The 13,833-nt window shown below is 47.1% G+C and overlaps 1 protein-coding gene across 1 annotated transcript in view; it reads left to right on the top strand.

Moving 5' to 3' along the window:
* RGS9 (regulator of G protein signaling 9) overlaps positions 1 to 13,833 on the top strand; it is a 67,621-nt gene that overhangs the window by 48,125 nt on the left and 5,663 nt on the right. The window contains exons 16-17 of the mRNA XM_063081075.1: positions 1,380 to 1,465; positions 3,662 to 3,779. Of these exons, the coding sequence (XP_062937145.1) occupies positions 1,380 to 1,465; positions 3,662 to 3,779 (204 nt within the window). The remainder of the gene's footprint in view (positions 1 to 1,379; positions 1,466 to 3,661; positions 3,780 to 13,833) is intronic.

Here is a 13,833-nt window from a genome sequence, read left to right as displayed (position 1 = left end):
TAGTCTAGTCCCTCTTTGGCACCACCCCTGGCAAGATATTTTCAGGTACTTTAACTTCTCATCATGACATTTATTTCTCTTGATGGCAAAGTTTCCCTATACTCTATAAACTCTGTTATATAATATAGGTTTTGCGAATGGTAAATATTTATTACCTTCCCTTGTTTATGTCTCTTCTGCTTAGTCTTTTATTGTGTGATAAAAAAATATTTTTACTTTACTTTTAAAACATGTAGTAATAATCTAGAATTTTTATCAAGCCAGGTTAGCCATTTTTCACCAATTTTTTTTCATTAGTGGGGTTTCTCTGTTTTCCTTATTAGAAGATTCACAGCAGAGTCTCTTTAATAATAGTCCTCCTTAGTGTATTTTGAAATGTTTTGATTCTTACAAATGTAGTTTTCATACAGCCTTTTAAAGGGAGCTGAGGAGGTCAGCTACTAGCCAGAACAGAGCAGAGTCAAGGGTTACATAAGAAAAGAATATTTACACCTATTGGACTCTATGTCACTATAGGTCATGTCCTACGGTGATAAATTCAGCATGACCCAATCCGTAATCCCTGTTACCAGACTCTATCCTAAGCCTCATAACTTTTACTGATACCACTTAGTCTTTAGAACAGAACTGTTTCAATACATTAAAAAAAAAAAATCTCAATCTCTGGCTTATTGCAGTGAGCTTTGTCCCATATTTGTTATAACTAGAATTTCCAGTCGACTCATAAGTAGCAAGTATCCATGAAGCAACTTCACTGAACCTGTCCAGGGTCCATAAAAGGTGTCTAAACCTTGGTCATTTTTTGTGGTTTTTGTCTTGTCTTGTTTTGGTTTGGTTTTCTTTTCTTTTTTTTTTTTTTTTTGGTATCCTCTTGGCTTTGTACCCAAAACATGGGGCAGAAAGGAATGTTCGTGGGCTTAGCGGTGAGCTCCATCTTTCAGACAATTCATGTGCCTTGGAAGAAGGTATTGGATGGGAGAGCCCAATGTCCTCTTGTCTCATGCTGGCTTCAATGCACAACTTTGAGGTGGATTTTAGTGGGTATGGTGATTCATGGTGGTTCCCAAATATAAGAGTACCACAGAATCACCTGGAGCCTTAAGACTCAGGTTGTCCCATCCCCAGAGTTTCTGGTCAGTAGGCCTGAGGTGAGCCCCAGAATGTGCACTTCTGATGTATTCCCAGGTGAAACTCATGCTTCTGGGGACCACGCTTGAGAAAGGCTGTTCTGACACCCACCTAAACACCCTTCGTACAGGGAGACGAACTCTCTTTACTCTGTCATCTTACTGCTGAGCTAGGGCTTGAGCATGCGGGCATATGCATTTAATCTGACACTTTCCCTCTTATAATTGCTGTTTTTCTCTTGTCCCTGCTAGGATTCCTATGCTCGCTATTTAAAATCTCCAATCTATAAGGAAATGCTGGCCAAAGCTATTGAACCTCAGGAAACCACCAAGAGAAGGCAAGTGGAATTGTCTGTAATCACTGGCTGCCTGCTGCTCAGTTTACAGAGAAGTGAGGGTCTCTTTCAGCCAAATGGCTGTTATCAAGATATTAGCTTAATGAAAATATTGGGGACTGGGAAGTATTACTCAGGAAATGAGTGCCCAGAAATCACTTGAGCAAGATTTCCTTAGTAATTACCGTCAGTAAGTTTTGTTTCCCTCTTGCTGGTTCTAAAGAGTTTTGATTATCAGACAAATAATGATCCTTGTCACAAATGGAAGCATCTCATTGGGGTTTTAAGTGCTGTACTTTTCCACCTCCGGACTGACGTATGGGAATTAATTTAGCTACCTCCTTGTCTCTAAATAGCTCCGAGACCTTAAAGGGTGTATCAACTGCACCCCAGGAGAAAATCTCAGACCACAATGAGAAACCAGCAGCAACACCCCAAGTGTTCTTGCCACCTGCAGGGGTTGCCATGCAGGTCCATCCACTCATTCATTCATTCTCACCTTCTCGTCTCGTAGTGCCAGCAGGGCATGGATAAATAACGTTCTGAGGGGCAGATTGAACTCTTTTGGGGGGAAAAATACTCCACAGAGATTGAAGATGCAAAAGAGGAACCAAGTGACAGCTGAGCAAAATCATGGGACTTTGGCACAGGTTTTCCCAATGCCAGCCACGTGTCCTGTCCCCCCCGTGGTTAGTAAATGTTCCCATGTTTGCCCATTCAGCCCACGCCAGGCTCCTTTCCAGCATCTTCAGTCAATTCAAAAGAGAGGTTGGTTGGATCAGAGCTTTTATCAAAGGAGCTTTAAAAAAAACTCCAACTTGGTTTCATTCTTGAGGATAATGGCCCTGTTATAAAAAGGAGAGAAAGGAGGTCTTTGTGGTGCCATTCTCCTAGGTTTACTGAGTAAGGAAGGGAGTTCAGTGTCCCTGGGGACTTGAAAGCTTCTCCTTTAAGCCACAAGAAAGGTCCATACCAGCTCCAGAAGTTCTGCCAGAAAGTAGTGCACTTCTCTCTCCAGAAATTTTAGAAGTTGGGGTAGGCTTGAAAATTCAGCTGGGATCTTTTCTGGGGCACAGCCAGGGCTTTGAGTGCCTGGGGTGGCGCAGGCCACCGGTGGAGCTTTGGGGTGGGACATGGCAGCCTGGTAATGTCATCACTACTGTGAGTGAGAATTACGTGTGAATGCTTCGGTAGAGCATGAAGCTCAGCCTGTGTCCATGAGGGGATTGCAGTGGTGTGAATTTGTTCCATGACTTGCAGGTACAAAGACAATGTATTAAAACTTAATTTTTCCAGGACAAGTTAAACCTAGCTCCAAGCCTTTCCACTGGCAAGGCTGGCGAGGGACCCAATATCAGGCATTTCTTCCTGGTAGGGGAGAATTCCTTCTCTTCACTGGGATAGATGCGAGAGTTCTAGGGGCTTACGTAGTCCAGAAACGTGGGGTAGGTCCTAGGTGTTTGGTCTGTCTTTGCTGCTGAAATGCTTGTCTTCCAAGCCTGTGGGAGTCCTCAAAGGCAGGTGGCCCAGCTGCTCACTCTCAGCTGCAACGTTCAGACACTCTAGGTCCTGTCTTTGTCCTGTCTCCTAAGGCCATGGTAGGGAGTGTTCAGTTTCCGGAATCTATGTTTGGCTTCTGCAGAAGGTTCTGACATATCCCGAGATATTGTGCATGAGCAGGGCAACGCCAACCCACCACTCCTCTTTGGGCCCCTTCCCTTTCCTCGGCCCATTCAATCCTAGCCTTCTTGGACAGACCAGCTCTTTCCTTCCTTCCCAGGGCCTTGGTTTTGAAAACAAATGCTCCAACTCTCCCCTGAGGCTAGAACCCTTGGGTTTCTAGTACCTAAGCACTACCTTCCCCCTTCTTTCAAGAAGAGTTTATAGGAAGTTAAAATAACAAATTGATTTCCAAACACCATAGAGGGCATGTCTGTGATCTTCACCATCGAGAGTCTCCCTTGCGCCTAACCTAAAATCTGGTGCAGCTGGCATTCACTCTGGTCTCATCCTCCAAGGGGGAAGAAAGGAACTAAGGTTGGACGAGAGTCTGAGAACCCCACTTGAGGTTCACCGGGAAAATGAGGGAGCACCTCCAGACTGTGACCTTCCAGCTCCAACTCGCGCCAGGCATGACAGTGTCACTGCTGGGCGAGTGGTGTGGTTTTCCTCCACCCACCAACCTGTCCTTCCTTTCAGCTCGAGCCTCCCGTTCATGCGGCGTCACCTGCGCTCCAGCCTGAGCCCTGTCATCCTGAGGCAGCTGGAGGAAGAAGCCAAGGCACGAGAAGCAGCCAACACGGTGGACATCACCCAGGTCATGAGCAAGCTGGACCGTAGGAGCCAACTCAGAAAGGAGCCGCCTCCTAAATAAATCTATAATTCCTGCGGGGGGGGGGGGGTCTGTGCTCGGGAGAGGCAGAGAAAGGTAGGGTCAGAGTCTAGGAGACCCCGTTCCCCAGGAGTCGGGCAGTAGGTTCATCAGGTTCATCCTGTATTTCCCTAACTTCCTTCATGGTGAACTTCTTGAAACCACAGCCATGAGAGCTTGTTCTCCCACCCAGCTCACCGAGGGACAGAGTCAGTGGTGGTGGAGGTGTGGCGGGGGGAAACCTGACTCAGTTGCTGTGTGATCGCCTGTCTTACCTTAGGGAGTTCTTGTAGTGAGAACCGTACAGACCACTGTTTGCTTTGGAAAGTTAAAGAGAAGGCCTCTCCCCACCCCCGAGGCATAGTTCTTTCAGGGACATTTGTTTAAAGTAGTTTTATGAAGCCCTTCACTCCACCTTCCCAGTTTAGACTCTGTATCTAAAGCAGTCTGAGATCCCTCCAAGGGGCTAGTGGCAGGCAGGTTTCCCTGAGAGAAGCACTTTCCCTGGACTCGTCGGTGCACTTGCCTGGAAAGGCCCTGCTAAGACATCTCTCCAGTTGACTTTGTTCTAGCCACAATGACGTCAGTGTTGGTGGCTCTCTTCTTGTCTCCCTATCCCCTTATACATGCTGGAGTAGTCTGTGGGAATGAAGGACTCAGGCCTGAGACCTCTAGGACAGTCAAGGTGAAATGAACCTCTGAGCAGGTGCTGATGTCTTCATTCATGGGAAGATGGTTTGTAGACACCTGTGACATTTTCAAGATGAGTCAGAATCGAAGATGATACTCTAGGATATTTTCTAAATGTTGGTGCTTCCCTCCTTTGTAGCTGTAGACTAGGCCAGCCCTGTGGTCAGGGGTAGAGGGAGAAGACAGTTCAAACTCTGACCTTGGAAGGCCTAGAAAGTCACTCTTGAAGTTAGACTTATCACAGACACCTGTATAAGAATGCAAAAGAAATACAACAAGGAGGTAAGCAAGAGACCAGCTTCAGCAAGCAGGAGTACTCACTCGTGCAACACATTTATTGAGCACCTGCTATATGCAAGGCATTGGTGAACAAAACAGAGATGGTTCCTTTTTAGTGGCGCTTATAGTCTAGGACTGACAAAAGATAACAAACTAGAAGGTAGCTGTTGCTTTGTAACAAACAAGCACAAAACTAGAGTGGCATTCAACAAGAAGTGTTTACTGTTCACGCATGTAGGCTCATCTGTGTGGTTCTGTTGGTCTTGGCTGGGTTCACTCACATGTCCAGATGTTGATCTGCGGTGGCCTAGGCTAGCGTGAATCATTTTCCTACATGATCCCAAGGTGACGGTGTTGTGAGGTTGTCGCCCAGGAAAGGAACCAAACATTTAATTAGGAATTTTGACAGAGTCTTTATTAGCCGGCTGGCGACTGCCTCCCCTAGGAATTTTGGGAGAACAGCCCTGAGCCTTGGTCTTGTGGGGTTTATAAAGGCAAAAACCACATCCCATTGGCACATGGGTTTGCCCAGGTGCACAAAGCAAGCTGGGTAGCTAGGTTACAGAAGCTAAAAGTGAGCCATCAGAACGATCAAGCATGCAAATTTTCATTGTGTGTGGTTCCTGTTCCTATGTGATGGTTCACTGTGTATGTTCCTGTTCCCATGCAAAGGTTTCTGTTCCTATGAGAAGGTCGACGGTTTCTCACGCAGAGGGGGGTCTTGGTCTAAGAGTTAAAATGGAGGCTCCACCTAAGGTGGCGTTGGTATTGCTCAGGGTCCTCTGCTACAACAGCAGAACTGCAGGGGAGCAGGAGGAGACACGTGAGGCTTCACGTGGTCTCCTCCACCTCATTCTGTTGGCCACAGCAAGTCACAAAGCCAGCCTAGATTCCAGGGGAGGGGAAATAAATTCTACCTCTTTAGTGAGAGAAATTTCAGTCTCACGGCAAGAGACATGGATACAGGGAAAGGTAAAGAATTGGGGCCATCGTTGCTCTTAACGACACAGACAAATACGTGATAAAACCAACACCACAGCAACTAGAATATAAATGTGTTACAAATAAAATGGATGTGGTGCTGTGGTAGGGAAGATGGGATGTGTGTAGACTATGTCTCTCCAGGGTGTTGACAGAGAAGCAAAGGATGAGAAGGAATTAGCCATACGAAGAATGCAGGCCATCCAGGGAGAACATTCCAGAAAGAGGGGACTGTGTGGGCCAAGGCCCAGAGGTGGGATGTGGCTCAGAGTGAAATGAGAGGCCAGGTGAATGGAGCCTGGTGGATGAGAGGGGAATGGAACGAGACGAGTTTGGAGAGGTGGGCAGGGCCGGGTCATGGAAGACCTTCTAGGCTGTTGTAAGGAGTTTGTGGTCATTGGTGTCATCAGCACGATGCTTCCCACTCTCACCAGTCATTGACTAGTTTACATTCTGAAGAGCACCAGGAGGTGTGCTTCGTTCCTCTCTCTTTTGAAGAACGTTGGAGTCCCCCAACCCTGGAGGGTACCCCAAGCAGAAATGTTAGGTGGTAAACCATTGTAAACTTAGTGACATGAAGGAAGAGACCGTATTTGTTTCGTTTACTGCCCGAAGCCTACTGAAGTTTCTGCACAAACATGTATTAATCGTGAATGGATGAATGGAAGAATGAATGAACGAGTGGATGGAAAGAGCCCTGGATTTGGAGAGAGCCTCCTGGGCCCTGGCCCTGGTTCTCGCACTAGCCACGTGGTCTTGAGCAAGTGCCTTCACCTCTCTGCTTCCTCATTTGTGAAATGAGGGGTTGGGACCAGATCCATGCTTCTCCAAACAGTCTTTGTGAGTTTCCAGGGGATACCCAGACTGGGATATCAGTTTTACTTAAAGATTTGGAATGGGAGGAAAGTTAGGTCATTTTTAAAATAAATTTCACATGAAAATAATCATGAATATATTATGAAATAGAATGCAAAATGTACATGAATATTTAAAGATAAAATTTGAGACATCAAAGACATTTTGTGCTCAGCTGTGGCAGGTTCAGGATTTGCCCTCAGACTCCTGGGGAAGCATGTGTATCCAACTCTCCTGCTGTTTGGCCTACTTTGGTGGGAAAGTTTGAGAAGCATGAAACCAGAGAATATTTGCCGCCCTTCTAGTGACTCTAAAGGAGCTGGGATTCCACACCTAGCACAATGGTGGTAAGGCTGGAGGTGGCATTGAATGCATCAGGAGTTCTTCAGGGCACAGACTATGCCTTATTCCTCTTTGGCTCAGCTATCTGCCATCCCACTCCCTGTGGGTTTATCTTCATGTGTCTCGTTCTCCAACAGACTACTCTGTGCTCTGTGTCAGGCACATACTAGCGGCTCCCCACATTCGGGTGGAAACCTACTCATCGTCAGACACACAGGATCCCACAATCTAATGAGACACAGGCATGCAAACCAAGCACGTGATCGTTCTTTATTAAATCAATGAGAGGACAAGTGTCTCAATAGTATCCATCTGCAGGCAGATAGATGATAAATGGCTTCACTGCTAGATGGCGTTCCCCAAATGTATTTTAAAGAACCAGTGGGGAGTGCTATGGTAAATACAAAAATGGATAAGGCGGTCTCTGCAGTTGAGGGGCTGGCAAAGGGGCATGGGTACATATGGCTGTAACACAAGGCAGAATGTGAGTCAGGATGGGTGGTGTGCAAGATACGAGAGGAACCTGGAGATGGGAGAGAGTTGTTGGGCCTGGGGATTAAGAAAAGCTTTAAGCTTTGTGGATGAGACATGTTTGGTGTTGGAGGTGGGTGCTGAAGGAGTGTAGAGTGTCATCAGCTGGAGACTGGGGAGTGGGCACTGCAGGCATGTGTGGGGAGCCGAGGCAGGGCCCCCACTGGCCCATACGGAGCTTGTGAGGTCAGGAAAAGGTACTCCCTCCAGACAGACACAGTCCTACGGCACCTGGCTGGATTCCAGCCCCAGCTGGCCTCTCAGCCAGGTGACCTTGAGCAGGCCACAGCTTGAGTGACTGTCTGGTGGCCCCGAGCACAGGGTTCATGAAGCTAAGCCGGAAGGGCAGGTTGAAGTCGTGTCATGGAAGGCCACCTGCTAGAATGCAGACTCTTCTCTTGGCTGTGGGAGCTGTGAAGGCTCTTGGTCTTTGAGACCAAAGTTGTACTGTAGGAAGTGGCCCAGCAGCACCGTAGTCCTTAGGTATCACACCCACCTCCTCCCTGGCTGGGTTAGATAGCCCTTCTCAGGCTCTCCTGCACTCTGCTCATGCCTCTCTGTCTACACTGTATTGAAACAGGTTGTGTGTATTTCTCTCCCACTGGGCTGTAAAACTCCTCAAAAGGAGAGACGGTGTCTTGTTGGCTTTTGTGCCCTCAGGGCTAGACATGGTCTGGGCATGCAGCTGGTACTCTAGATGTCTGATGAGCTTCAGCAGCCTGGAAGGTGAGGCATTGAGGAGTGAAGGGGGGTGAAGAGGCTGTTGCTCTGTCTCCATCAGGAGAAGGGTCTGGATTAAGGGGGGGGGGTGGGCTCAGAGAGAAGAGAGATGCTGGAGGCAGAATGAAGAGGAGCTGATAGAAAACAGGGCGATGTGCAAGAAGGAACTGGAGAAGACCAGTTTTGATTTTGAGCCTTGAAAGATAGGGGTGACATGAAGAAAGATATGGACTGTGGAAAATAGGACTGGATTTTGTAGAGGTGGTAGGGGATGCACCAGGAAGTCTCTGATGAAAACCTATATGCTATTCATGTAATAAATATTTTCTGAGATCTTATGGACCAGACTCTGTAAGGCTATAAGGCTCCTCAAGGAGCTCCAGCCTAACCAAGAGACAAACATATTATACAGCTCACTGACAGAGAGGCTGTCAGGACTCTCACAGCGTCACCCACAAAATGAAAGGAGGACGTCAAGAAGGAAGGGGTGGGTCCTATCTGGAGGCATCAGGGTAACTGGACTGCAAAGATTGAATAGAATCTTCCAGGTGGAAGGCCGAAAACTGCGGCTAATAATTGGAGTCTCCCTTCTTTCAAAAAATGATTTGAGGCAGCTTATAATATTATAATACCATGTGATGGGACCTCTAAAACTATGGGGTTGAAAACCAATTTTAAAAGTAGGGCCATGCACAGTGTACTTTGGATGACTGGGTTATCACAACTGAATATTACTTTTTTCCTTAACATTAAATTTTGTTCTGAGATTTCTGGTAACTATTGAACAGAAAGAGAAACAGATTGGTTGTGGAATTCTATTGTCATGAAATAAAACATTCAAGTCCTTCTTGACCTAGATCCTCCACCCACCCTCAGGTTCGAAAAGGAGGTTGAAAATGTACTTCCGGAGACAGATTATTTCCAAACCGTTCCTGTTCTAGGTGTGAGGGTTGCAGACCTGAATAAAACAGTCAAGTCTATTCACCGTGTTCACATTTTAGTGGAGAGAGAGAGACAGTAGATAATAAATAAGTGCTCTGAAGAAAAAGAAAGGAAGTTTGAGTAATTCTGAAATATGGAAGGGGAGTCATTTTAGATGGGTTCATTCACCCGGAAGTGATTGTTGACGACATGAGAGTAGATGACAACTCAAGGGAGACAGGGTAGGCAGGGAGAGAAAAGAAGGCTGAGAGGGAATCTTGGAGAAGCCACATCTTAAAGGTGGAAGAGAAGAAAGAAGAGTTAAGAATGGAGTGGGAGAGCTGTTCAAACACATCGCTGAGGAGATGCGGGGAGGATGCTAGTGGACGGCCAAGGAGACGGTGCTAAGCACTTCCTGTGCACCTCCCCATTTCCCAGCTTCCCCTGCAGTTATGTGGGATCATGTGACTGGTTCTGGCCAATGGACTGTGATGTGAGGAGCCCCGTGCTGCTCCTCCAACCCATTCCCCACTGTGGACCTCAGCATCTACGCCTCCTTCCACGTAGCCCAGCCGTGACATACGGGAGGCTTCTCGGCCCACATTAGACGTCATGTGAGCAAGCAATAGCCCTTTGGAGTTTGGAGTTACTTCAGCACAGACCGTCCTGTCCTGACTCACCAAGAAGTTGAGTATGTCGTGGACTAGAAAGGCCGCTGGATTTAGCAGTTAGAAGGTTCCTGGGGATATTTGAGTGGTGGTTTCCGTGGAATAGCGAGAGTAGAAGCCAGATTTTATGAGATATAGGGGGATATGTTGGAGGTGAAGGGGGTAGGCTGTGAATGTAGACTACCATTTCAAGAAGTTTGGGGTGAAGGAGAGATGTAGTGGTGACCTAGAAGATGGAGGATTGAGAGGAAGCGTTTTTAAAGGACGGGGTGAGAAGGGTGTGTTTGCTGAATGAGGGGATTATCCTGGGGAGATAGAGGAGGTAAGATGAGGAATCATTGATAAGAGAAAGCCTGCAAAAATCTTTGGGGGATCAGGCCAAAGTCCAGATTGGTCGTGGAGAGAAGTAGTTTACTCTCTGATATTGCAGCGTGGAGGGATTTTGAAATGGAAAGGTGGAAAGCTGACTGCACTCGGCTGAAATCAATTTTCATGACCAAATAGAATTTGAGGCATTTGCCAAGAGCACGGCAGGGGGATGAATGGGGGGGCGGAGTGTAGAAACAGCGTGACTGCAGAGAAAAAGTCCTTGACGGTCATTGTGAGGCAGCAATGACATGATGTTGAGCCAAACAGAGGTGAGCGGAAAGGCTGTCAAGCTATGAGAAGGAAGAAGTGTTCCATTTCTTTATGCAGAAGCTTCTGTGTGTTTGAAGGTGGGATACAGAGGCCTACGTTCCATGAATCTCCCTGGTCAGCCAGGTGGCATTTCAGGGAAACCTTTGGAATTCCCAGCAACTTTGTCAGTGTATTAATGCTGTGGAATGTCCACAGGAACGACAGAAGGGTTGGTTCCCAGAACCCTTTAACTACTTTTGATACTGAACTTTAAGAAACCCTCTTGCTATTAACTCCCAATCAGACCAGCACAGGGTTGGCCCTTAAACATCACTGAGTGAATAAATCTCTGTATTGTGGTTCCTGGATTTTAAATTCTTGAAACTAGATGGTATGAAAATAGATTTTTTTTTCTAAAGCCAGGCTTGAATGGTATGAGGAGTGTGGACTTTGGAGTCAGGCAGACCTGGTTTTGGTATTTACTAGCTGTGTGGCTTTGACCTTCAACTTCTCTGAAGCTGTAACTTCTCTTGGAGAGTTGTTGCAAGTGGAGAGAGCGTCTGGCTCAAGGTGGGTGCCCAGAAATCTCCCTCTCTCTCTACCTCCCTTTCCCCTTCTTTCTCCCCTCTTCTCTCGTTTTCTCTCTTTTTCTTTCTTGCTCTCTCTTGCCTCTGGTAATCTGCCAAGACTGGGATCCAGAGTTCCAGGTTCTGTCAATATAGCGGTCAGGCCCCAGCACCAGTTTTCTTCTATCTGTCACAACCACTTAACATTCAACAGAGATATTCAGCACCTGTTACATGCCCAGCCTCCTCCAGGTGGTGGGGATCACCAAGGCACAAGAGAGACACCTTGCAGCACCTATAGGAAAGACAATTAAACAGGAGTGTGGCCATCTGTACTATAGGAAAGCCACATGATGATTTGGGAGGGCAGGGTAGAGACTTGGGAGTGGTTGGAGACTTGGGGAGATCAGGAGACGCCAAAGAAGGGAGACCCTGGGGCAGTTAGTGGGGTACGTGATCATGACCAATGGTCAATCTGGACCATCCATGCTGGAAAACTCTATTCAGCTTCTAGGGATTTAGGACTTTATATATTTGTGTGGCTTCACTATTATGTTAACTCGAGGCATCAGCTCTCATGTTTGGTAGTGAAGGGACCACAGGTCCCTACCCAGTTCTGAGGTCTTGCCAAAGCATCTGCAGTTGCTGCTACAGCTCCAGCAGGTGGCAGCTGCTCCTGCTAACTTTGTTCCTGAGCATCAAACCTAACGGTAGGGCCCATTTCAATCTCAAATAGCATCAAAAATAGTATTTGTTTGTACAATATTATTGATATAGTTGAAACGTGACAATAGTCTCTGTCATGCCATATACTTAGACACCACCTTAATGCCATATTTGAAACAACGCAACAAGCCTCTTTACCCATGGGGTGTATATCTTATGGTAGAATATAAGTTATTTTATGTGGTACCAGGATTTCCTTTGTAGAATTCCATCTTCCAGCTTGACTTTTAGAGAAAAGACTGCTTTCATTGTGAGTATGAAGTGAAAGCACAAGGGCCAGGGACAAGAAAATACAAGAAAAGTACTTAGGACCATGCCTGCTTATTATAAGTGCTTGATAAATGCTAGCTGCTGTTATCATCACCACCACCACTATGATCTCACCATCGCCACCACCACCATCATCCTCACCATTACCATCAACATTACCACCGTCATCCTCACCGTCACTACGATCATCACCATCATCATTAACACTTTCACCATCACCACTCTCATCACTTTCACCTTCACCACCACCACCACCACCACCATCACCACCATCATTACCATCACCATCACCATCACCACCACCACCATCACCACCATCACCACCACCACCATCACCACCACCACCACCACCACCATCACCACCACCACCATCACCACCATCATCATCACCACCATCACCACCACCACCATCACCACCATCACCAACATCACCACCATCACCATCACCACCATCACCACCACCACCACCATCATCACCATCACCATCATCACTATCATCATCACCATCATCACCACCACCAACATCATCACCGTCATCACTATCATTATCACCATCATCATCACCACCACCATCACCATCACCATCACCATCATCATCACTATCATTATCACCATCATCATCACCACCACCATCACCATCATCATCACTGTCATCACTATCATCACCATCATCACAATCATCACCATCATCACTATCATCATCACCATCACCGTCATCACCATCATTATCACCATCACCATCATAACCATCACCGTCATCATCACCATCACCGTCATCATCACCATCACCATCATCACCGTCATCACTGTCATTATCGCCATCACTACCACCATCACCATCAGCACCACCACCATCACTGTCACGCTCCTCATCACCATCCCTAGTAGCCTCATGGTCTTAGAGCAGGCTTGTACTTTCCTGAATCTGTCAGTGTTGTCCAGTGCAGCAATTTATTATTCTTTATTACTTAAGGCAGTTCCTGGGGGTTGTTTGAAACATTGTTTTCCCAAACCATCTCACCTCTCTGCTCCCTCAGAATTTTGCAGTGTGGCCCTCCCAGCTCTCCAGGGAACATTAGGTATTTTTGAGGGGAAGCAGAGGGGGAGGAGTGGATATGTCCTCTGTAGCTCTGAGGAGAGGACTACCAGTGTAGGGACCAGTCAGTCCTGTGGTCCCGAGTGTCATGGCTGAAGTAAGGGTCAATTCTAATGGGGAAGGTCTTGTACTGGACTGTGTCAAATGAGATGACTGGTAGGAGAAATGACATGTTCACCCATGCAAATTTTTCCACATGGGGCCAACTTTGCTCATTTGCTTTTGGGGGCAGTGGGGAAGGGGAGATTGGGGAGGGTTTGGGAGGGGGGACTGAGTACACTGCATGCTGACCTTGAATGTGGCCCACTGCTCACCTTCCTGCCCCTGAGAAGGGGAAGTCCAGGTGGCCACAAGATTTCCCTCAAATTCTCAGCCAGTTTCTGAGGACAATGAATCGCATCTCTCTGCAGCGTCTGCTTTGCCTTCCATTGAAAAGCTTGTGACCGTGTGTCATGTTCATGTACCTGCTCCATTTCATGCATCTTTCTCCCATCCTGGCTCCCTTGCACAATAAAAAAGCAGCAGACAACAAAACCAAACCATGCCCTCCTTCACTGTGTCTCTGTCGTGTCACATTTCTTTGCTGTGTGTCTTGCATGCCACTGCTTTGCTGCCTCACACCAGTGGCCGGTGGGGCAAGGGTTGGAGGGGCTGGGTCTCCAGGCACAAGACCCAGGCCTCCGTGGGGGTGGCCAGGGCAGGGATTCATGGTTCCCTGGTGGGAGGGAGAGAAAAGG

The sequence above is a fragment of the Cynocephalus volans genome, chromosome 16, assembly GCF_027409185.1.
Source record: "Cynocephalus volans isolate mCynVol1 chromosome 16, mCynVol1.pri, whole genome shotgun sequence".
In the NCBI taxonomy this organism is placed as follows: domain Eukaryota; kingdom Metazoa; phylum Chordata; class Mammalia; order Dermoptera; family Cynocephalidae; genus Cynocephalus; species Cynocephalus volans.
Note: the sequence above shows the minus strand (reverse complement) of the source record. Positions and strands in the feature narration are given on the sequence as shown.